General features: G+C 36.1%; 1 protein-coding gene across 1 annotated transcript; it reads left to right on the top strand.

Moving 5' to 3' along the window:
- The first annotated feature begins 9,042 nt into the window (after nucleotides 1-9,042).
- Nucleotides 9,043-26,386, top strand: LOC129277603 (syntaxin-6-like). The gene is made up of 7 exons (XM_064110153.1): nucleotides 9,043-9,558; nucleotides 12,717-12,886; nucleotides 14,248-14,405; nucleotides 15,995-16,105; nucleotides 17,765-17,871; nucleotides 18,641-18,735; nucleotides 21,223-26,386. Exons 1-7 carry the CDS (start codon nucleotides 9,524-9,526, stop codon nucleotides 21,294-21,296), a joined length of 750 nt encoding a protein of 249 aa, XP_063966223.1. The 5' UTR covers nucleotides 9,043-9,523; the 3' UTR covers nucleotides 21,297-26,386.
- The last annotated feature ends 715 nt before the right edge of the window (nucleotides 26,387-27,101 follow it).

Below are 27,101 nucleotides of genomic sequence, written 5' to 3'. Positions count from 1 at the left end.
ACTTTTCATGATCCCTTTTTATGATGTATTACATTCTATCGAAGACTTTGGCTCTCGCTTGACGCTTGCATTAATTGTAAAATGTAATAACATGTGCATCCTGTTGTTACAAAAAGTGATAAAACTGTCCCTTTTTTTCAGATCGGATATCAAAAACGTTTTAACTCGCGCTTAACGTTCGCATAATTTATTTTGGAAAATACCCATCCTTTTATTTATTGCCAAATATGAATAGAGTCCTGTTTTCGAGTCTGAACATCAACAATTTCTAGCTCGCGATTGTCGTGTGCATTATTTAAATAGTGGGACACTTATCCTCCTGAATTTATACCAAAATTCCTTAAAATGTTTAAGTGACGAAAGCATGGGATAGGGGGGGGGGGCTAGAGGACGCATCCCCTTCCAAATATCCAAATATTACAGACTGAGGTTATTGGGCAGTGATAGGACATCAACCCGCTGAGGTCTTCGCGTTACGCGCTCGCGATGCGTGTTCCGCACGCATAACACGTACAATAATTATCATTTCTTTGTATTAACTACAATTTAAAATTTATATGATGAAATAATATATTATATAATAATGTTCACTGACCCTAAATGACATTTTACCTTTAGCATGTGACCAAAGACTTGTGCAACACGATTGGTGATACTTGATTACCCTTATATCCACATTTCATGAACTAGATCCATAAACTTTCAAAATTATGATGGCAATCCAAAAAATACCCCCAACACGGCCAAAGTTCACTGACCTTGGTCATGTGATCTGAAACTCACACAGGATGTCCCAATTTCATGAACTAGATCCGTATACCTTCAAAGTTATGATATTCGATTGGATTTGATTTTAATTTATTTCTGCATTCACATCAGTATACAATATATTCACATCAGTACACAATATTCACATCAGGGGAGTGTTTCATCAACATTTTCATCCGACAAGTTGTCAGATCTGACATCTTTCTCTGATGTTGATTGGCTGAGAGGTACTGTTACTATGGTAACTGTCGGATAAAATGGGACTTGTCGGATAAAACGTCCGACAAGTCCTTTCATGAAACGCTCCCCTGTATACAATATACATACATCAGTATATACAATATGGACAGAGGTAACAAAAATACAACAAATTAGCAATATTGTGGTTGCAAAATAAGCAATGAAAATAAATAACATAACATATTGTTCATTTAACGAAAAGACTTCTCATTTTACGTAGAAAATGTGCATAATTTACATGCATGCAAATTAGATCATTAGACATGATTACCGCATTCTTTTCTAACATTTTCAATTTTGACATTTCCATGAACTATTAAAAGAAGTATTAAAAGACTTAAATATGAAAAAAGAATTAACATTGGTTCAAATTTTGTTTTGATTCCCCCGACATAATATAAGTTCATTGACCCTAAATGTCTTTTGACCTTGGTCATGTGACATCAAACTCTTGCAACATGTTGAGTTATTTTTGATAAGCATTATGTCCAAGTTTCATGATCCAGATCCATTTTTCAAAGTTATGATGGAAATTAACAAATACCCCCAATTTGGCCAAATTTCATTGGCCCTAAATGACCTTTGACCTTGATCATGTGACCTGAGACTCAAGAAGGGTGTTTAGTAATACTTGATTACCCTTATGTCAAAGTGTTATGAACTAGGCCCATCATACTTTCTAAGTTATGATGACATTTCAAAAACCTAACCTTCGGTTAAGATTTTGATATTGATTCCCCCAACATGGTCTAAGTTAATTGACCCTAAATGACCTTTGACGTTAGTCATGTGACACCAAACTCTTGCAGGATGTTGAGTAATACTTGATAAGCATTATGTTTAAGTTTCATGAACTAAGCCCATATACTTTCTAAGTTATGATGACATTTCAAAAACGTAACCTTCGGTTATGATTTGATGTTGACGACGCCACCGCCGCCGTCGAACAAGCGGCGCCGCGGCGCCTATACAGTATAGTCGCGCTCTGCTATGCAGGTGAGACAAAAACTGTAGATCCCTTAACTGCAAAAAAGGGGGTGGGTAAACACTGCATTTTTAGTACAATTGTACATCTTGGTATTTATATTCATTGAACTCATTGGAATATTTTATTTTAAAGTGACACTCTGTATCTATGCAAATAAACCCTAATTAGCATAAATTATGCAAATTAGCCTCTGAAATGAATAGTTATCAAAACACTCTTGTAAAATATATACTACTTCATGGAAATGTCAAAATTGATAAAAATGTTTAAAAAGAATGCGGTAATCATGTTTAATGATCTAATTTGCATACATGTAAATGATGAGCATTTCCAACATAAAATGAAAAGTTTTCAGATGACCCTGAATAATTGGAATTTAATACGAATGCAAATAAACAAGACATGAATAAAATAAATCATAATAATGTGCTTAAAGCCCCTTTCACAATTGACGTACGACCATTTGCGACCTTTTGGTCGTGCGACAGGCTGCAACAGGCATCAATCGCTAGTCATCTCATAAGATCGCACAGAGGCTTTCACAGTTGCAACAGCTGTCGTACAACAAAACAACCAGTAAACCCCGATGCACGAGCAAGTCGCATATACTCTTATTGTGCTCGTGCGATCACATGCGAGTGTTGCACGAGGGATTGCGAGTGGAACGGTCGCATACATGCGAATGAAACGGTAGTGCAATGTTGTAAGCCGTTGCGATCGGTCTTGCAACAGTCTTATGGCCCATATTATTATCGCAACCAGTCGCAAGACAGGTCTCTGTATATGTAGGTCGCTTGCACATGTGCAAGTGTTGCACGACCTCCAGTCAAGTAAATGCGACTACTTAGTTGTGCCACCTCTCGCACCAAGTCGTACAACGTTGAAAGACACTCGCACGATGATCGCCCGACCGATGGTACGACCCCGGGTACGGTCTGATGCGAGTGAATCGATCGTATTTGATCGCGTTCGGATTTTGAACATGTTCAAAGTTCAGATGTGACCAGTCACGACCACCTCGAGTTCGTGCGACCGTCTACAACGACTGCGAGTGCTCGCAAGACACCAAGAGATCGATCGTGCAACAACAAGAAAAAACTGTTGCAGGCAGTCGTAAACTGGTCGGACGTCAATTGTGAAAGGGGCTGAACGGTCGCATACATGCGAATGCAACGGTAGTGGAATGTAGTAAGCCGTAATTTCGATCGGTCTTGCAACAGTCTCATATTATCGCACCCAGTCGCAAGACTGGTCTCTGTAGGTCTCCAGCACATGTGCAAGTGTTGTACGACCTCCAGTCGACTAAATGCGACTATACTTAGTTGTGCCACCTCTCGCACCAAGTCGTACAACGTTGAACAACACTCACACGATGATCGCCCGACCGATGGTACGACCTGTTGCGAGTGAATCAATCGTATTTGATCGCGTTTGGATTTTGAACATGTTCAAAGTTCAGATGCGACCAGTCACGATCACCTCCGACCACCTCGAGTTTGTGCGATCGTCTACAACGACTGCGAGTGCTCGCAAGACACCATGGGATCGATCGTGCAACAACAAGAAAAAACTGTTGCAGGTGGTCGTAAACAGGTCGTACGTCAATTGTGAAAGGGGCTTTAAGGCCACCGCACACCTTACGATTGGTCTGCGACCAGATTTTGAAATAGAATGTATAGTAGATATTGATGTTAATGTTAAGACATAGAACACCTTACTATAACGTTCTAAATCATTGTACGAATACCTACCTTCAAATCTATGACTATGCTACCATCTTTATAATAAAAAAAGCGAATGTAATATATAGTCATAATGACGTCATTATACAATCGTACGATTAACTACGATTTGAAACTTATTTGATCTTTACTCCAAAATTAAGGGTGGGATCATCCCAAATTGTTATATGTGAATTCTTTCAGTTATTTTGAACCTCAAATATAAATATACTTTTCATTCACATTTTCAGAAAATGAGCAAAATGTGATTTGTTCCAAATCGGATCGTGGACCAGCCGTAAGTGTGCGGTGGTCTTTAGGGTTGGGTAAAGATATTTTGCAAAGAGATGTTTTGATCTATGCTAATAATTCGCAATTACCATAACTTATGCATATTTTTTAATAAAAAAAATGATGGATAGGCCTATATTCCAAGCATGAAGATCGAGTTGAAATTGGTTTATAATCATATTTGAAAACAGGGCATTTTAATCACGTTTTTAAGATCAAGATGTGTATCTCAATAAACGATTAAAGGAGAATGAAACCTTTGGAACAAGATAGCTTTTGTGAAAACAGAAAAATCAAAGAAACAGATCAACGAAAGTTTGAGAAAAATCGGACAACAATGAGAAAGTTATGAGCATTTGAATATTGCGATCACTAATGCCATGGAGATCCTCAAATTGTCAATGCGACAAAGATGTGTGATGTCACTTTTGAACAACTCTCCTCATTACTTAGTATATATTTCACTTAAATTGGCTCTTTTATCACATCTATCAGTAGATCACGTGTTCTTTCTATAGGAGGGCATGTCATACATATTTTTAAAGATACATCATGGATAAAGAGTTTGTATCACCAAAAGAAAAAGCAGAAAGAGACATTTTGAGGGTATTTTATAGTCCATCAAAGGGAAAGTTGTTCACATGTGACATCACACATCCTTGTCGCATCGCCAATGGGAGGATCTCCATAGCATTAGTGATTGCAATATTCAAATGCTCATAACTTTCTCATTATTTGTCCGATTTTTCTCAAACTTTCTTTGTTCTTATTCTTTGATTTTTCTGTTTTGACACAAGCCTACTTAATTTTCTAAATGTTTTATTTCCCCTTTAATGTGCGCGAAGCGTGAGCTAAAATTTATGATATACTGACCTGAAAGGGAAAGTTTAAATTCATTGTTAACCATGTAGGAAATTTGTGAATATTATGGATTTTCATAAACGTAAGGTTGCAATGCCACAGTGGCACGTATATACAAAGACTTTCAAAATGACGGGCAAAATGATATGAATATGTATGTATGTATTTATGTATATGTATGTGTGTGTGGGTGTATGTATGTGTGTATGTATGTATGTATGTATGTGCAGGGATGTATGTATATGTTCAGCCTTGTTTGAAATTGTGGTACATAAACCAGGTAAACCGTCTGTATCACGTTTGCTTGAATGACATATACTTCTATCACAGAAGGTGATATGATAAAAGTATGATAATAAGAGTACAGGATGTGATGGATGTATGAATGGATACAGATCGGGTAAAGTATGGATGAACTCCCCCCCCCCCCCTTGTCTGTTAAATCATCCGCTCCTGCATGGTATAAATAATATAATAATAATAATAATAATAACGATAATAATAATGAGAAGAAGAAGAAGAAGAAGAATAGGCATTTATATAGCGCCATCTGTCTAGAAATAATCTATTCCGAGGCGCATTGTTTACTATCATTATTATTATTATTATGATTAGCCCGGCTTTAGTTCGAGCTGCCTTTGAGCGCTCAGTGCATCAGTAGTAGGTCGATGATTCAAGGAACTAATCCTGTCGGGTACCCATTCACCTCACATGGGTCGAGTGCAGCACAACGTGGGTAAAATTCTTGCTGACAGAAAACACGCCAAGGATGGGATTTGAACCCACGTCCCTCTGATTGAAAAACAAGGGTTGTAACCATTAGACCACGGCGCCCCCTTGAAGAAACAAAATGATAATAAATCTAACATAGAGGTAAGATGTATCTCCTATCATAAAGTAATTCGGAATTTGAATTGTTTTCAATGATATGAATTATAATGCATATGAATAATATAAACAAAATTATACAAATTGAATAGTGGTTTGCATAAACACATTATTTCTTCCGAGCCATTTTTTTTCACGGAGTAAGATATATGATTTGGGTGAATAAATAATTTTATGTATAGTTTTGTTCGTAAAAATTCAATAATTTCATACATTATGAGAGGTAATGTGCATATATACAAAAAATATATGGTAGCATTTACCTAGGCCCATTTAACATTTTTACATTATCCTAATTTTATGCATATAAATAGTTCAATATCATGAAAAAAATATGTGTTTTTGGTACTAATTTGATTGAAATATGCAAATTAGGCAGTAATTCATGTATACAAATTGTTTTGTTTTTATCGTAAGTGGTTTTCTTTCTTGCATCCACCTTAGGGTCGAACCAAGTAATGTATTTGTATTTTATGAGTAAAATAAATTAGAAAGGCAAAAGGGGCCTAAGCTTTCGATCCTAGCAGAATCTTCGTCGGAGGCAAAATGACAAACATTTAAAGTGGAACAACCATAATATAGACCACAGACAAGCTACAGCAACACTAGAAATAAGGAGACAAAAGGGGCATTAGGTGAGTAGAGAAGACCAATCAGGTTAGTGAAGGGGGTGAAAGAAAAGGAGTAGGCAGACACAAAGGGAAGTTAGTGTAAGTAAGGCCAGTAAAAGACCTCAAGCCAAGAGGGATTAAGATAATGAGGCAGGCAACATCAAACAGGATCTGGAACAAAACAGTGATAGAGGGTATGAGGAAGAGATGAATAACAAGAGAATTAGTGAGAGGTGGGTCAAACAGGTTACAAAGAAAGGCATAGTAAACTGGTGTATAAGAATGGGGGAAAAAGGAAAAGAATGGGGAACAACTGATAATGTGCAAAAGACATATAAGTATATATGATAAAGCATAAACAAACTGAGAGAAGAAGGTAAGTGTAAATATGTATCTATAAGTGATATGTATATAAATATATCCAAAAAAGAAATGTATATGAAAAAATATATAAATACACATATGGTGTAACTGATATTGTAATCCGCTAGGTGTGACGGGAAAAAAACCTAAGACTATATAGTAGGGGAAAGAAAAACTGTATATGTGAAAAAGAGGAAGCAAATTGCCTAAAAAGGTAAAAGCAAATATAGAAGAGAGGGGGTGTATTATGAAGAAACCATAGTATACATGTAAATAAGCAAAAGTGGTAAATCTAAAAGAGGTGAGTGGAGAAAAAAAAAATTATAATAATTATTATATCGCCTGAATAAGGAAGGAGAAATTGGAGCTGAGCTGTATATGAGATATGGGAGGAATTAATTGTATTTTGTAGATCATGTACCTTTATATATCAAAAACGGTCAAATGCATTTATGGTAATTTGGGAGTGACATAGTAAGTTTATTTTTATGAATACTTTCTTTTAAGATTGATAAATTGATCAATTTGATATATTTCCATTATGATTTACTCCACATAAATAGTTCAGGATACGTGAAAATACTCTAAGTTGTGTAAAATAGGTACATGCAGGGAGACCCCCAAATATTTCTTCGCAATTTTGATTCCTTTCATCCTCAATGTCTTTGTGTCAAATTTTAGAGGTGTTTGGGTTCATCATATGCATGTATTAAAGATAAATAATAAATGTGCAAATAACTTAATTATTTGCATAAATACAGAGTATCTCATTGGATAAATCTTTTTCTGTTGACCCAAGGAACATTTCTGTCAAGCGGGGCATTTTTACTTTTAAAAAATGAAGCGTTCAACTTCTTAACAAGTCTACTAGGGGAAAAAAAGGAAAAAAGGGAGGAGAGAAGAAAACTTACAAGAAGAAAAGTAAGCAGAGGAAGAAAAGTGAACAAAGTAAGGGAGGAGAATTGGAAAACTTACATGTGATTGCTGATGTGGTTTACGGTACACCATGTGGAGTACCATAGAAGAAGAAAAGAAAAAGAAAAAAAAAGAAGAAATGGATAGGCGAGAAAGTGGAAATTTAAGAGTAGGGTAATCTTTCTTGAATGTAGTCCTGAAAAGGACTGTAAACCAGAAGAGATTGATGAGTTGAAACAGCATGAGTAGTAGGATGGATGAGGAGGTGCTGGCTTGAGTCGGCGAGTAGAGATGAAGAGCAGAAGCAGTAGAGAGACTCGACGTTTCGGGCAGGTTGACTGTCCGTCTTCAGGAGTGATTGTATAAAAATGACAATTTCGCGCCTCGCTCTCACATTGCCAATTGAATGAGATGTTAATCTGCTCAATATGATAACATGTAGCTTTAAATATCCCGTTTTAAAGTCAATATGCACTAATAACTCTGCTCGCGATTCGATTTCTTCATTATCTGTTTAAGAGAGATACGCATCATGTTCATGCTCACTAAAAAGTGCTGAAAAGAAAAAAATCTTTATCCAGCGCTACGCGCTCGCATGATTTTATTAGCTGAGATACGCATCCTCTCCATGAAATCCGGCAAACTGTCATTGGGTAGATGTACGGGGGGGGGCAGATGTCCGGGGGTAGATGTCCAGGGGGTAATTAAATGTCCGGGGGTAGATGTTCGGGGGTAGATGTCCGGGGAGTAGATGTCCTAGGGGGTACTTGTCCGGGGGGTGGATCGATGTCCTTGAGGTTCAATTTTTAGAGGGTGGATATCCGGGGGTAGATGTCCTGATACGGTAAGGAACAACTAAGACAAAAAGTAAACTGGGATAGCAGGATAGCCTATAATAGGAATTAAATAAAAGAGATTGACATAACTATTTATTTATTAATCATTTATTTGGCACTGTAAAAATTCTGAATTAAAAAAAATAGTCAGGGCATTCTATTACAATCTCTTTAATTCATATGTAAATGCATCACAATTTGGCTTGGCCGCCATGATGTATGATTTTTATCAAATAAACCATTTATCTATCTATCTATATATCGAATATGGCAAGCATACAATGTAATCAGAAAAATTAAAGGGTTAAACTTCATCAGAATTATTAAACCAATTAGTCCCTTTCTCAATATAAACTAATTTCTGGCCTCCACATATACGTCTAGTCTCTAGACTAAAATGCATTGAAAATGTAGAAATATGTTAAAAGGGGGATTTGAAAAAAAAACGGGTGTCCGGTTCAACCTATACGAAGAAGAATATCATCGAAAAAAAATGAAGTTTTTGTTTTGAATTGTGGCGTGGGGGAAAATCCCTCTCCTTGTGACGTCATCACTCATGCGTACAATCAAAGGTCAAGTCACAGATGTAGAACTGACGTTATTTCGGAGTCGTGTCATCAACAAATATTAGGGATTTAGGGGAATTTTCACCGAGGAGAGCAATCGTTCAAGTATTCAATACGTTAATTTACATACTTATTTTGAAAATTATGGATATTTCTACATCATCTACCTTTGTTTGAACCTTGTTTACACATATTCGTGACGAGAAATTTGAAGCATTGCTTTACCAATAGGCAATACCGGTACGGTACCTGCGGCTACACACGGCAAGTCTACGGGAGAGCGTAGGCGCGACCTCCGAGCGACACCGGTCAACGTGGTCTTATCTGCTACTGTAGCTCAGCTCAGCCCTTCTTCATTACTTTTTTAAGATCTGAATTCTAACGACGTACAACGTTCCGTCAGAATTTAGACTTAGAGGCTCCCAACTAGAACTTCACTTTTTTTTCAGTTGTGTTGTGTTGAACTGAAGGAGTCATGTCACTTGAAGATCCTTTCTTCGTTGTGAAAGAGTGAGTACCGTAAGGCCAGGGTATAGACTATAGTCACGTATTGTATTACCGGACACTATTATGATTCCGGACGCGCGTATTACTGCGTTCTAAAACAAATTCGTACCGTAAGACTTCCGCAATTCAATTTCACAGAGCAATACATAGAACAAGATTGCAAAAACAAGGCGAAAAATCCAACTTTTACCTAATTATCTCTAAAAATGACAGAAAATGCTTAAAATATCATAGGGCCTATAACATAGACTTTAGTTTTGTATTAACAATTGATGTATTTTCTAACGGAAATATGGGCCTGATTTGCCGAATTTCAATCTCGTCCACTCCTTCGATCGAATGATGAGGTGTGGTGTATTGTGCCGGGTGATCGTCGATGGCTAGTTCTCAAGGTACCCCCGTGCGCGAGGTTTACCGTGAGTAGAGCCGTCAATCGGCAGCGCATCGATAGAACTTGATGAGCGTCACGATACGAACGCGAGCATATTATTATTGGAAAGTGCCATGGAACATGCAGCTAACAAGACAAAATAAAATAAGTTGTCAAACACGAATTTATTACCAACATCTGCTCAGATTCGATATAAAAAAGCAAATAATACTTAGAATTTACTCATGATATGATATAAGAAGAAAAAAATCACACAAATTTGCTCTTACATCATTATAATCAAGGATATCTTTACCCGTCCGGCGCGCGTCCGGAATCATGATGTAATTTGTCGCGCACGAAAATAATTGTTTTTCGTGGAGGGGTATGCGGCAACTGCGACGCAATGAAAATGGTTGGTAAATATAAAATAATTTTATCATATTCATAATTTTCATAATATTTGGAATAGCAAGTGTGATTTTTTCTTGATTGTATTTCCTCTAGTTGTCATTTTTAAAGCACTGAAATAAAGGTGTCCGGCAATAGGATACACTGCCATACTAGTATTCAACCCGTTTGGAGAGTTTCCTCAAATATATAGAAATATAGAATTTACCTGAATTTCAGACCCGTCTTATTTCCAAGAGCAAATGCTGGTTATTCTTTTTCCGTTATTTTTTTCTTCAACCAGTTGACTGTGTGCGCGGGCGATCGAATTATACGGCGACGGATTTTAGTACTAGTATTCAACCCGTCGGCACTAGTATTCAACCTAGCGATGAAAGATGGCCCTGTCTCTCAATCTGCCCTTGTCCCATCCGACTATGGACTAGACCATTTGAGATGAGACCAAACAGGGAGTTAATCAAAGCCAGAGACTTACATAGATCTAGATCTAATTTAGCAATCTAAACCCTTTTGAGATTTGCTATCAATCCTCACTAGGTTGAATACTAGTACCATTCAGTGCAAAAGGCCATCGCCGCATAATTCGATCCTCCGCGCATACAGTCGACAGATTGATAAAGAAAATACCGACAACAGATTACCCTGGACATAACAAAGGTATGAAATTAAGATAAATTCCCTATTTCTAAATATTTTGGGGAATATGTCAAAATCTTTGAATTATGCCGGGTTGAATACTAGTACCCATACGGTAGTGCCAGTGGAACAATTTGTCAAATCACAAGACCCATATCAAGACCTAGTTCATGTTAGTTTTTTCTCCTCTTACACAGACGCCGGTTCGCGATCGTGCAGCCGCCATTAGGGGGTAAACAATTCAAAATCCCCCGACAGGGAACATCGATTTTTGTCTTTATTTCATAATTAAAAAGATATAAAAGAACTGGGCCAAAATAAAGATTATTATCCTATTTGGCCTGAAATGCACCAAAACAGGAAAAAAATTAACTTAAAAGGGGAAAAAACAGTGACTTACTTTGACTGTCGTGCAACTCCACTCAATGGTTTTTCCGAACTTATGATACATAGACATATGGCCATTGAGTCCCTGTACAGATCGAGTTAGAACTATGGTCTCTGTAATTGGTGAGTGGAGCCAACGGAGTTCAGCGGAACAACCAATAAAACAGAGACCGAAGCTTTTGGTCCACATCATCATCAGTGTACGGAAGAAGGCAAGCCTGTCGAGACTTCCGGGCATTCCTTCTGATAGTGCTTGTTCAAACTTGACTATTTAAAATGACTTATAAATTACATGCATGCATGTTGCGTGGAGGGTGGACGGATATTTTTTAAGGGAGGATTTGATGATGATCCCTATTTGCAGTATTTTATCCTCTCTTTTGAAAAAAAAATACTGCTGGTTTAAAAAAAAACACTCGGCCTATATCGTAATCGTAATTCATATTTCTATATTACTTTAGAAAATAGACCTAGAATACCTTTTTTCATTCAGCATGTAATAAAAGTAGAAAGTACCTTAAAGTTGTCATCCATAAGCATTTTCATCTTAGACTTATGTCCGTTCCTAGATTTATTTTATCTTGACAGATAAAATAAAATATTGTGTCTCCGTTAAAATCAGTGAGATAGAATACCCTTATAATCTCTCCAAATTGGTATTCTGAGAACAATTTTATCTTTGTAAGACAAACCTATTCTTGAAGCAATGTCCAATGAGAAAAGTGGTTTTTACTCTCTCATCTCGTTCAACCTGAAAAGGAGTGAGATTGCATCAATTGCAGGACTGATCAATTGATTGACTTCCAATATGCTTGCGCTATACACTAGCGCATCTTTACAGAGATTACTTACCAAAAAGTGACGAAACTCTCATTTTTTTGTTGATGTCAATATCACATTTCAAAGACAGTATTGTAATAGTCAAGAAAAGTCTTATGAAATAATTCCCAATTCTGCAGGAATAATGTTAAGGTTTTGCTCTCAATAACAATATAATTTTTCTTAAATTTTCATTTTAACATTTGGAGCTAATTCAACTAAAATATTGCTGAAATGAATTTTGCAGAGATAAAATAGGCCCTACCTTAATTTAAGGTTATTTTATCTTTTCTTCAAAGTGACATGGGCTCACGGCATTGCAGTGGTTATACTACATGTAGTACATGATGGATTTGTCCGCACAGGCACTGCTCTGTCATGTATCATCTTTAGATATATAAAATTTTATCGCAGAGATAAAATGTCATCTCAGAATACCAATTTCATCATAAGAGATAAAAAAAGTCTTTAAACATAAAATTGCCTCAGAATGCCACCCCTGACTTTTTTCTTCTTTTCATATTTTTTTTCCTGGTAGGGAGGTGGAGAAGGCTGTGAACACATCAGAGGGGCTATACCAGAGATGGACCAAGCTTTTAGAAGACACAAACAGTGTTAGCAAGGAGGAGTATGATTGGACAATGAATGAACTCAGGAATAGTCTTAGGAGTATAGAATGGGACGTGGAAGACCTCGAAGAAACCATTAATATCCTTTTTTTTTGTAGCAAATGACGTTCAAGTAATTCATTTCTTATGCCCCTTTTGTCTCCTTGTTTCTAGTGTTGCTGTAGCTTGTTTGTGGTCTATATTATGGTTGTTCCACTTTATATGTTTGTCATTTTGCCTCCGACGAAGATTCTGCTAGGATCGAAAGCTTATACCATGGTCACATTTGTTCTACGGCGGCCGTACGGCGAGTCGAAAACAGCCGTTTTAACATTTTTTGTCCAACTACATTTAGGTTGTTTGAATCAAAATTAATAATAACGGCTGTTTTTGACTCGCCGTACGCCCGCCGTAGAGCAAATGTGACCAAGGTATTAGGCCCCTTTTTGAATTTAGAATTTGTCTTACTTACATGTAGCAATAATGTGGAGTGTTGTGGATTAGTCTGCGGACTTTGAAAAAGAGGGTCGTGGGTTGGAATCCCAGCCATGGCATGATTTCCTTCTGCTGATCCCTGCACTCAAACCAGATGAGGTATTTGGTACCTGTCAGGAATTTATTTCTTGAAACACAGCTGCTCAAAGCCTTGTTTACAAAATATGTAGATGTGTGAGGCTAAGGAGTTAATTTGCAAGGTACATGTACATGTAAGTTTATCTGCCTAATCTTTGAGCACAAGACTTTTGACATTTAGATAACCATCCAACTTTTATAGTAAGGCCAAGTCAAATCCCTCTTTTCCTGTCCATGGGAACTTCCTTTGTTTTATTTGAATTACTTACATGTATAGAAAATAAGGGAGCAGTGTATTTTGTAATCTATCCTAATATAAATAAAATCTTGTGCATAATGAACATGTATTTGGGTCTTCCATCCTTTCAGCTATCTGTCTCAACTGTTTGATGCATCAACTTTAAACTTCATAATTTTTGTTTGTGCCCAGCCTTGATTATATCTTGCCTCCTCAAGTCTGTAAGGCAAGTTTACTATTGGTATTATTTGCAACAATTATTGTATCTTTAATAATTGTAGAACCCTTGTAAAACTGAATCCTAATACAGATCCTGGGGAGCATTTCATGAAACAAATATTTACAGATTACTGTTATAAGCTACTGTAATCCTTGCATCTGATTGGCTGAGAGCAAATTAGTCAGTGAAAATCACTGGCAAGATGCTTCATGAAATACTCCTGTGATTTTTACAAAGTTACATGTATATCAATCAGAGATTAGGAAATCTATCTTGCCATGTGCTGTCTTGCCTGTGAAATCTACTTATGTAATTAATGCTTTGTAGTTTATTACCAATTGACCATTGAAACTACCCTGTTTCTCATATTTGAAGGAATGTCAAACATTCCTGTGGTCAGTAAGTGTATTTTCTTTAACCATGACATCACGCATTGTTGAAGCCAACCCGAGGAAATTCAGGATAGAACCGAGTGATCTAGACTCTAGGAGACTCTTTGTTACAAGGACTAAAGATAGAGTCAGAGAGATGAAAGACCACATGAGCAGTCCAGGCACAAGAACGAGAGAGGACAAGAAATCTAGACAGGTAAATGTCACCGCACATCTTAGGACTGGTCCTTGATCCGATCTGGAGCAAATCACTTTTTGCTCATTTTCTGAAAATGTGAATGAAAAGTATTATGAGGTTAAAAATACACTGAAAGAATACTAATATTACAATTTTGAATGATTACGTACAAGCCTTAATTTGGAGTAAAGGCCAATTAGTTTCAAATCATAGCCAATCATACGACTGCTATAATGTCATTACGACTATTGTTGTTTCATCATGACTTTATTCAAGTTCAAAGACACTGATATACAATATATACATAAAGAGACCAGGTCCATCGTTTCCATTCCAAACAAATGGCAGGTCAGTACATGGATTACAAGACAAGTAATACGTATATATACCAATATAGAGAATTATTTAGAGTAACATAAATGCAGGAAAATAATTAGTTAAAGCTGTCGTTGATATCACGTTGGAAAAAAAACACTCAATCAGTCTTCTAAATCAGAGCTGGATATGTAAATGGAATTAATCAACTACTGCATACAACCTGAAATGTAAAGACAACATTACAAGAGTTGTTTTGTACCCAATTTCCACTACGGTATCTTCTTAATTATCATCATTATATATTTAAATTAATAATAATAATTAATAATTAAATTCGCTTATTATTCTTATAAGGATGATAGCAAAGTCACAGATTTGAACATACATGTAGGTATCCTCACGCTGATTTAGAACGTTACACAGTATGACATTCCATTTATTTCTCAATATTAGGATCAAATTCTACTATGTTTTATTCCAATATCGGGTCGCACACACAAATAGTAAGGTGTGCAGTGACCTTAATGTCCAGTTGGAAAGGTGCGTTTCTACAATCGCCTTTTATTACCCCACGTTATGTGGCCTGCTTCACCTTGTATTTAATCGCTTTTCAAGCTTTAAACTGTTTTTGCTGAGAAATAGGTGGTGACCGGTGTATTGGCTCAGTCGGTAGAGCGTCCGTCTCACAACCGGGAGGTCAGGGGTTCAAACCCCGGCCGCATCAAACCAAAAGACGTTTAAAGATGGGAGTTGCTGCTACCCTGTTTGGCGTTCAACAATTAAAGGGATAGAGTCTCGTCGATCTGGCGCTGCACAGCGGCTGCCGGGCCCACGATCAATTGGGCAAAGCAAATTTTCGGAGTATTTCATTTCATGTCTATTTCGAACAATAAAATATGGATTTTCATTTTTTCATGATGCATTAATGCAAGATAATGAGAAGTGACTCGGATGATACAAGATCATATCATGATGCCCACAAATGGTCTTGATGATGCTTGTCTGGGATTTTTTTAAACTATCCATACAGGGAATAATTTACTTGGTATCACAGTGCAATTATGATGCATTTTATATAAGGCCATGAAAGTGTCTTCTAATACATTGTATATGTAGAAGCTTTTGCATAGGACTTTTAGACACTTTATTAGTCTTTTCCCCTAATGATGAAAACTGCTAATCAAAATTGGAAAAGTACAATTGTTCCCTGGGATAAAAAAAAAAATTTGTCACATGTAACAAACGATGTTCATGTATCAACTATTTGTTCCAATTATTTTTCTCCGCAGTCACTATTATCGAATGGTCCTGGACGACCAAAGCATAAATACAGTCGGCTGGAGCAAGAAGCTGAAGATGAAAACCAGAGATTTATTAGAGATAGTCATCAGCAGCAACAGGTATCATACAGATTGCATTTAAAACATGTCCCCTTGGATGTTAACTCCTTGTATCTCAAATTTAAATACCTTTAGCAGACCTGCCAACCAGTACGTTTTAGCCGTATTAAGTACGTTTTTGCAACCAAAATACGGCAGTACGTTTTTTCTTTGAAAAATATGTTTTTTGTAAAAATAAAAAAAAGTAAAAAAAATGAAAAATAAAAATCTCTATATGTCTCTATTTCATAAAACGTGCACAAATATGGTTATTAGATCAATGTAATTTCAGGTAACTTTTTTTTTTTTCAATCATTTTGTTCAAACCAGGGTGAAGATATACACATGTTTTAATGGGTTTTTTTTTCATCTGCAAGAGCAGTGCGCATTTTAGCTTGCATGCAGCTTGAGCGCCGCGATGAGCGAGTGCGCCAAGCATTTTATTATGAAATACACTTTTTTGGGGAAAAATACAGTTTTTTGTATCACAGAATACAGTTTTTCATTCCCAGAGGTTGGCAGGTCTGCTTTAGGTAAATGAGTTTAGTCTATGTGTTATTAGACTATTGGAAAATCAGGGCTGCCAAGAAGTACTGGTTTTCAGTAATTACAGTGTATTACTGAAAAATGAGAAAGAATACCAGTGGTTTCATGCAAAATCCTTATTTTTGAAGTTTCAGTTTTATGTGTTGTCCTATGGTATTTCTGTGAAAATACTTATTTCTTCACCAAAATACAGATTTTTAGCCTTTAAAATCAGGGGCGTCGATCCATTTTTCAGATTGGGGGGGCGAAATCATTAACGTTCCAAAGGCGCTCGATCGTACAAAACACCCACCCACACACACACATACATATATATATATATATTATATATACACACACACACACACACATATATATATATATATATCTATATATCTATATATATGTATGACTCATGAGACACAGACACGTATCTCACTACACAGATAGTACGAGTGCCGCGAGTGAGCTCAAATTTCTTTATATTCTGAGCTGAAAACTTGATATTCTAAGCATTTTTGGTACCAATGATTAAGATTTGTATCTAAAAGAGAATAGATGCGAGCGCGAAGCGCGAGCTGAAAATGTTGATATTTCGATCTGAAAAAATGACAGTTTACTGGACGTTTTTGATAAAGAACAAGCTATATATCCAAGAAAAGATGATTGCAAATTGAAGCAGTTCTTTTGAGGCTTAGAACTGAAAATGGGACATTTACATTCACCAATTTAATCATGAAAAGTATGGGTTTTTGCTATAGAAATGATGCGAGCGCGAAGCGCGAGCTGAAAATTTTTATATTCCAATCTGAAAAGCGGACATTTTGAGCACGATTTTAAATAAAGAACGAGTTGTGTATCTCAATCTCGCTTGCTGAACATTACAATCTTGTTTTTTTTTAATGCATATCCGGAATTATTGGGGGGGCAAAATGATATGTTTGCCCCCCCAATATTTTCATTGGTGGGGCGATCGCCCCCTGCCCCCCCAGGATCGACGCCTCTGTTTAAAATACTGCAATGTTCTTGATCAGGTTGGCATCACTGGACAATTAGGACTCTGCTAATAGACCAAATGGATACAAAATAGTTTAATTCCGATAATTTGCAATTTGCGTACAAAATATCAGTCTTTTTCTTTTTCTTTCCTGCCAGCTAATAATGGAATCACAAAATGATCAAATAGAGAGGGTAGCCGACAGTGTTGGTGTGCTGAAGAATATGAGTCATACAATAGGGAATGAACTCGACGAACAAGCAGTGTAAGTTTCTAATATATTTGCACACATTTTAATGAAGTTCTAATAAAATGTAAAGGTTCATTCAATTCATTGTGGTTCACCTCAGAGAGCTTTAATTTGCTGGTATTGCTAGAGATTCCATGAAAATTCAACTACATGCAAATACTGTCTACATGTATATTATAAACTAGGCCATCTAGGAAAAACACCCCCCAAAATAAGTAGCTAGCATATTCTGCTCATTGTGGAGGTGCCGTGGCCGAGTGGTCTAAGGCGCTTGGCTATACATAAAAATTCTGGGGTTCGAACCCCGGCCGCAGCACCTATGCCTGTGAGCAAGGCATTTAATGTGCAATGCTCTTTTATCCTGCTTTCAAATAAATGGAAATGCTATAGGCATTATTGGTAACTTGGTGTGCACTTGTTTTTATAAAAAAATAAATAAAAATATTCTGTTCATTCTGATTGTGAAAACTCCCTAAGATATACATCTTCATATAATGTATGTGTTGATGTCTCAATGATATTTTCTCTTTCTGTCTTTCCCTATCTTTATAATTTTACTTTTTCATTGAATTGATTTGATTTGATTTAACTTATTTTGATTTGATTTATCTTGACATTACTTGTCATGACTTGATTTGATTTGACTGATCTGATTTTATTTGATCTGATTTGGTTTGATTTGATTCCTAATTTCATTCGATTCAATTTTATTTGACTTGATTGAATTCAATTTCATTCAACTTGATTTGATTTGATGTGATTTGATTTATATTTCTCTCTCCAGGATGTTAGATGACTTCTCAACAGAGCTAGAGAACACAGAATCAAGGTTAGACACCGTCATGAAGAAAATGGCCAAGGTCACAAGAATGTCAAATGGTAAATACCTATTTTATAATTTTATTCCTGTACAGGTTTTTCACTATAAGACACAATGTCTTGTGTGTGCTTTTAAAAGATATTTGTTTAAAGGAAAATGAAACCTTTGGAATAATATAGCTTGTGCGAAAACATAAAAATCAAAGAAACAGATTAGCAAAACTTTGAGAAAAATTGAATAGATAATAAGAAAGTTATGAGCATTTGAAGTTTAGATCATGATTGTAATGTAGATCCTCCTATTGGCAATGCGACAAAGATGTGCGATGTCACATGTGAACAACTTTCCCATTACTTTGTATATATTCCACATAATCTGCCTCTTTTATCACACCTATCAGTAGATCATGTATTCTTTCTATAAGAGGGGCTGTAATGTAGATTTTCAAAGAATATATTATGGATGAAGAGATTGTATCACAGTAAGAAAGAGCAAAAAGTGACATTGTGGAGGTATTTTATAGTCCATCGAAGGGAAAGTTGTTCACGTGTGACATCACAAATCTTTGTCGCATTGCCAATAGGAGGATCTCTATAGCTTTAGTGATTGCAACATTCAAATGCTCATAATTTTCTCCCTATGTGTCCTATTTTTCTCAAACTTTTTTTTCTTACTCTTTGACTTTTCTGTGTCCACATAAACCCAATTGTTCCAAAGGTTTCATTCCCCCTTGAAATTTTGACATCCACTTGCGTGTTCAACCACAAACTTTATATATTAGACCCTGAGAAACTAAACATATCCTGATCACCACCCCCTTCCCCCACACCCTGTAGTGATCTAAGAATTTCGGGGTTGCATTGCTAACAAGTTGTAAAGCATTGATCCTCATCAGGAGCCTTTTTCATTGTGTGTGTGAGAATGATCTAGCATCAGAAACTGTTTGATATAGGCCTATATAGAGATGAGACAGAGAGAACAGGATGTGCTGTGAATGTCAAGTTTTCAGATTCAAAAGATCTATTGTACCCTCATACTAATCATCCAAAGCTCTTAATCCTTCTTTTGTTTGATTGCAATAGTGTCATAGAGCTTTCAGATTACAGACTTTTGTTAGTACATGGACCAGCATTCCTTTATGTGAGATATGTTTCCACGTTCTTATATTATCCAAAGACTTCAGCGTTAAGGCCACCGCACACCTTACGACTGGTCCTCGATCCACTTTTGGAAAAAATCGCATTTTGCTAATTTTTTGAGAATGTGAATGAAAGTTATCTTTTTATTTGAGTTCAAAATTAACTAAAAGCAGGGGTGTGAGAGTTCAGATTTTTATGTGATTTCAGATTTTTTTGTTCTGATTTTCAGCTTAATTTCAGCTTATTTTTGGCCTTCCTCTGTACAAAAAGTATGGGAGCTCTTTCTATTTCAGACTTTTTCAACACTCTTCAGCTTTTTTTCAGATCTTTTTATTTTTGACCACTCACACCCCTGTAAAAGGATACTAATAATAAATATAACAATTTTGGATGATTGCAAGCCTTCATCTTGGAGTAAAGACAAAATTAATATCAAATCTTAGCCAGTCGTACGATTACTATGACGTCATTACGACTAGATATTAAATTTGCTTTTATTCTAATAAAGATGAAAGCATTGTCACAGATTTGAACACACTTAATCATACAATGATTTTTATAGAACATTTTACAGTAAGATATTCCTTGTCTCAATATCAATTAGCATCAAATTCTACTACTTTTTATTCTAAAATCGGGTCACAAACCAATCGTAAGGTGTGTGATGGCCTTTAAAGTCAGTGCCGCATCAGCTTCCACAGGAATGTTTTTTTATTTGCTAACCCCAGACTAAAGAGCATTGGAAATACCTGTAACTGAGCAATCATTTGGGGAAAGGAAACTCAGTTGTACCAGCTAGAAATCTTTGACCAAGCCTCATTAGTCTCTGGCATCAGTGTCAGGCCAGGAACAGTGAGATAATGACTTTACCACAAGGCATTTTCCAGGGGTTTGACTAACATTCTAGTCATATATCTCAATATACATGTACCATGGTTGGATCATGTGTGATTTATATTACATCTGTGGAAATGCTGCGGTTTTGACTCTCCCCTTGTAATTAGAGGGTCATGTGTTCGAATCCCACAATGGCCTAGCGTCCTTTGGCAAGACGTCAATCCACACTTTGCCACTCTCACCCAGGTGCTAATTGGGTATGGTAGGAAACAACTGTCATTGTCGATTTAGCAAGTGTGCGCCTTACAGGCTGCTAAAAAGCTTTGACACCAGTGACCGAGTAATAATAATTGTGAAGCACTTTCAGCAGTTATCGCACTATATAAAAGCCAATTACTATTATTTATCCAATTGCTGTCAAATTTCCCATATAAGCTTACGCCCCACGTAAAGTAAGGTGCAGTTGTTAGACGAACCAAAAAGTGCCGAATGATATTTAAAAAGGACTGTTGTATTTTTCTTTTCTAACATCTTAATCATATTTTTTTCCCTTTCTCTTTCTTTCGTTAGACAAGAGGCAATGGATGGCAATAGCGGTTCTTCTTGTAGTCATGCTCATCATCATCATCCTCTTCTTCATATGACAGCATCGTCATGACTGCCTTTGGGATATCATTCTTGGACCACCACACGGAGGAAACTTCTACTGGACCACCTCTATTATCCATGTGATTGAATGACTCTTTGACATCTTATGAAATATACCGCCCTCGTTGAGATCTTTCTTGAATGGAAGGACTGTCCAAAGGAAAAGCTATCCCACGTGGATGACTGCTGAAGGAATTGATCACATTACGGCATGAAGCATACAGTATGGTATCCTGTAGATCCCTCAAATCTTTCTTTTACTTCCAGGTGGAAAAATCTTGAAAGGATTCAATGTACAAAGCAAAAGCAACATCTGGATTTCATCAAACTCCCTTTATCAATATGGAAGTTTCCTGAATAGAAAGTGTTCTGTAACATGACAATTTCTTGTCAGAAACAGTTTTCCATTGACCTCATTACCATGGAATTTCCACAGTAAAATCTGGTCGATGGACAAGTTACAGTCTGAGCACAAGTTAACAGCACAAGTACAAATAAGCTGTAGAAACTACCTACATTGCGTTGCGTGTATGTATGCAAGGCTGCTCCTTCGGTGGAAGAGCTTGAATATAATATATTTAAAGTAAACATGACATAACATGAATGTATGCAAAGCTGCTCCATTTATGGTAGAGCTTGAATATAATTTATAGTAGAGTAAACATGATGCTACCTGACCGCAGACAGCACCAAATAGCATGAAGATTAGATGATAGTACTACGTACATGTATGTATGAGTGAAATTCTTTGATGTGATATAGAATTTTCTTTTTGCAGTTAGCAGCTCAAGAATGTTGCTTTGTATGCATATACAATGCTCTGATATTCAGAGACATGAAGGATTTGTACAAAAAAGTGATTTATGACATTTCTTTATTATGATATGTACTATATAGTTAGCTGAGGAAAAAATAATCACACTGTAGAAAAAATTACTGAGAAGACACTTCCTAAGCTGACATGGGTTGCATTCCTTCGAGACCTTTTCAGTGGTTTATCCTGCTTAGGCAGTGTTAAAGCTACAGTGGACGGCAGTGGTCGGGCCCAACCGGCACAGAAGATTTTTTGACCACCACTCATCATGGAAAACACTGCTTCTGTCCACCACTAATTTCACATGAAAAGTGTTTCAAAACTAACTCCTTGCAAAAGTGAAGGTGAGACTTAGGGATCAAAATGTTGTCCGTCCGTCACAAACCTAATGACACATAACTCCACAACCATAAGTCGCTTTCCAACCAAACTTGGATGGTAGATGGACTTGGGGACCTGCATGTTATGCTGCAGTCGGAGGTCACATGGTAAGGTCAAAGGTCATTTTCAGGTCAACATTAAAGTTGACGTGCAAGGCTCTTATGTTAAGTTTTATTCCATCCCAGTCATTTCACAATGAAGTTTCGATACAATTCTGTTGCTTGCCCTCGCAAATCACTATATTTCTGGTTATTTTCATAAGTAGGCGAGACACAAAATCGCTTTTGCCTTGTATTTGATTATATTAGTCATTTTCAAAGATTTGTTAATGTAAGATTGTTATATTACATTGATGTTCCATCACTTTTGGTTGTAAGCATGGGTCTAAATCCCAGGGGGAACGGGAGATAACATACATGTACCCCCCCCCTCCCTCTAGGAGAGGGGGAATGGCATGTGACAGAAACATTTTTTATCATCAAATGATTAATACTTCTGTCAAAGCATTGATTCATCTTTAAACAACAAAAGTGCTTAAATTTACCTATTTTTGCATTCTAAAATCGCAAATTTTCTTACTCAGGAGTGAAGCGACTGCATTCAATTTATTCTTAGAAGAATTTGGACTTGACAAATGCTTATGTTTAGCTTAAAGGTTTTATCTGATGAGCACATCATCAGAGTGTGGTTCTAATAAGTCCAATTATATGAATTGAATGATTCAGATTACTTTTAAACATGATTATATCTTTAATCATAAACCAAACCAATAAAAATATTCCTTAAATATTTTAGTGGGGTGGGGGTCATATCCTGGCATCATTTTATTGTACAAAAAAATATACCCAATACTTCAAGTTTATTGTACGATGAGTGATTGATGACATTGATCAAACCAATGCCTTTAATGAAACTCTGAAGCATGTTAGGCCAGCAATATTCTCCACATGTCATTACATAGGATACTTTCTATCACTTAATTAATGCAACAATCTTAATAAATATTTAAAGTACAAATTTTGGTAAAACATATTATTATCGCATCATCTCCCAATAAAATCTTAAATAGTATTCAAAATCTTTTCTTTCTGCAGTCATATTGACTATATTACCCTTTGTATTATATGCACAGTATTTGTAACGACTGTATTAACCTTTTCAAGGCTCTTTCACGCTTGCTTGCTACATTTCTCCCCTTACTCCACACCCATTGAAAGACATTTCAGACATCATTCTTTTTTCCAACTACTGAAAATTTGCTTGCTTATTAGGATATAACTGTAAATCAGTAATTAATACAGTGTATCACAACAAAAAAGTACCTTAGCCATCATGAAAAAATTGTAATAGGCTTACTGTCATCACCAAAAGATATCAGTGGTGCTCAAAAGTTAGTGAACCCCACCAGAAAAGAAACAAATTTAAAGTGTTCAAGTTCTGCCATGTTATAGATATTAAATTGTGAAGTCAGGTGATGAAATATTACATTCAATAAAGTTTGTCTATCTGGGCTTGCCGAACATTGTGGTGTTGTTGTCTACATTTTCAACACTCAGCGTGAGGGAATGCATTTTGTGAAGCGGGTTCACTAACTCTTGAGCACAACTGTAAATGGTATTGATAAGTACAACGTATAGCCCTTGATGTGATAATTAGACCCTGAAAGACATTTTTTGACACGATTCTGTCTTCCAACTCCTGAACACTTAAATAAAAATTACATTCAGTAGTTTATATCACAACAAAACCGTTACAACATAGCCATAGAAAAAACAATAGTGATAGGCCTTTAAACTTAAAGATGGTAGTACTACATACTATGTAGGACACCCAAAACCCCTGTATTTTGGGTGTCCTAAAACTTTGAATTTTCATGTCAATATATTGCCATCATCCCCTCACTGCTCGGACCAGATTTACGCCTCAGGCTTTAAGACCACTAACTCGGCCTGCAAAAAAACTTTGTAATGCCACTGAAATGGGTCTAGCTAGAACACTGCTGCCGGGTTTGACAGCTTTTATCTACTAGCAGATGGTCTAATTCTCAGATAGTCTAATGCCATCATTACTAAACCCACTTGGTCTACTAGCAGATGGTCTAATTACCATGTAATGCTCACTTGGTCAACTGTCATTTACTTGTAAACCCAGATTCTCACATTTCCACTTTTATCTAATAACTCTTCTTAATGTTTTGCATTAATGTCAAATGAGAATTTGGTTTTATACACTGTTCATCTGATCATATAGTGTAGACTATTTGTGTTAAACCAAATGGATTTATCAAACAAATAGTTATAGCCCATCAGGAATCGGACTACATGGTAATTGTTTGAAGGTCAATGAGGACAAACTATATGTAGGATTAGACCAAATGGGATGAGACCATATGGAAAGTAGACCAAGTGGCAATGTCTTGATTAGATATACATTACAATATCACGTTCAAGGCAAGTACGTACAATTTAGTTTTAGACAAAATACATCTATTACAAATCAAAAGTAGTCATGGACTACATGTGCTGGTGTGATATGAAATTCAATTTATTTAAATTCTCAATAATCCATTAAGTTTATTGAATGTGCTAATATCTACAGTCATGTAATATTTGTGTCTTGATTATTGAAAAAAAAAAACCTTGGCAGGGGGTGGATCCAGGATTTTCCGAGGGGGAGGGGGGCATTTTTGTACCCCCAAAAATGAACAAGTCCCCCAAGAAGGTCTTCACTCCCAATTAAAAAAAAGAAGTCCCACCTCCAATGAATGGTGATTAATATCAGGAAAAATAATTTGACAAACAAAAAAGATAGGGTCCTCACTTGCATATGCAAGACATATTCCCCAAACAAATATTCTTGTGGCATTCAAAAGGGGGGGGGGGTACGGGTCGGATGTCCCCCACCTGGATCCATCACTGACCTTTGGTATACATGTATGATTCCTGCCTGTAATTTGATTTTGAGACGTGGCTTTGCTAGTAAATTTATTTTTAAAAATTGTATACTTGCCAATATTTAATAATATTTTCAATCATAGATCGATTTGATTTCTAGCTGAGCTCTATTTTAGATGAATTATTCTCAAATGCTTAACAGCAATAGTCATAAAAGTGTGTGTCTGTATATGTATCCTTTTCATGTATAGCTAACTATTGAATATTTCATTTGATTGTTTTTAGGGACCTTTTCAGGAGTTTGTATACAAAAAACTATTGATAAGTGTAATATATTAAAGTTCATGGCAGAGATGACATATTCAAGCTTTTGCCAGATTTTTTTTTTCTGGCATCCATGTGAAGGTTAAGTTTACCACCCCTCCTCCACCCCTATAGTACTACCAATATCATGATTATTTAACATTTTCCCTGTCAAAGAGGGATTATTGCAGTATTTGTATTTCTAATATTTTAATCTATTTTTGGGGGGGTGAGCATGGTATGTAATAATAATCAATACTTGTAGGTTTTAATATTTGTGTTACACCCTCTGGTGGTTATTTTAGAGAAGGTTTTGTGTATTGCTGAAACGTTCGACTGACATCTATCCAGATAGATTTTATACTCCTTGGCCTGTATTCTGAAGTCAGGTTTAACAATTAGACCGTGCTCAAACTCTGTGCTAAAATTATAGGAAGCCAAACACGTCAAAATTTTGTTTGCATTGTATGCTTCTAATGTTGACTGTGCTCTTTCCTAATTGTTTAATAGTGAAGACAACTATCTTGTTTATCCTTTCCAGACAGTTAAGATTTCAGAGTCAAATGAGCCGATTAATTAAACCTGTAGGGTTATAGATTTATGTCACAATTGGCTATCCATAGTTAGATCGCACCTTTAGACCAGAGTTAAACCCGGCTTCAGAATACAGGCCATTAGGTCTTTGATGTTTGGTCATTGGAGCCATTAACATTTCAAGTTAAAGGTCAAGTCCACTTCAGAAAAAAAAAGTTGATTTGAATAAAAAGGGGAAAAACTAAGGTTAATCACTTGAAATAAATTTTTTTAAAGAAAGTTTTGAGATTTTAGAATTTTACTTAATTTCTCAAAATAGTTGTATGCACATCTGGGTCAGTATCCCAATGAGGGTACTGTTGACATCACCTACTTACCTTTTTTTTGTATTTTATTATATGAAATATGAACTTTTTTAATTTTCACATCATTGTAATGTCAAACAAAGTTTATTCCTCTCCAAACAGGAATCGCCATTGTTGTAACCTTTTGTTGTTCATTCTAGAGGGTTATTGTCAAATCTGTAACAATTGAAATATTATAATTCATACAATAAAACACACAATAACTAGTGAGTGGATTACATTGTTGGATATCTCATTTGCATGTCACCTAGTTATGCAACTACTCTTGTGAAAAAATAAACAAAATTAAAAAATGTCATAACTATTTTTTATTTTGGGTTCAATTTTGATGAAGTTTTCACCCTTATGCTTGTTTTCTGTTTCCTCTGAAGATTTAAATCACACTGTTTTTTTGGAATGGACTTCATCTTTAAAAAGATGCAAGATTGTTTTTTTACACCCCCCCCCCTTGTATCCATAACTGAATAGGTATAGGCCTTTGTGATGAAAATAGATACAAATCAGTATTAA

Source organism: Lytechinus pictus, chromosome 15, assembly GCF_037042905.1.
Source record: "Lytechinus pictus isolate F3 Inbred chromosome 15, Lp3.0, whole genome shotgun sequence".
NCBI classification, from domain to species: domain Eukaryota; kingdom Metazoa; phylum Echinodermata; class Echinoidea; order Temnopleuroida; family Toxopneustidae; genus Lytechinus; species Lytechinus pictus.
This window is presented reverse-complemented; position numbering and strand designations above follow the sequence as displayed.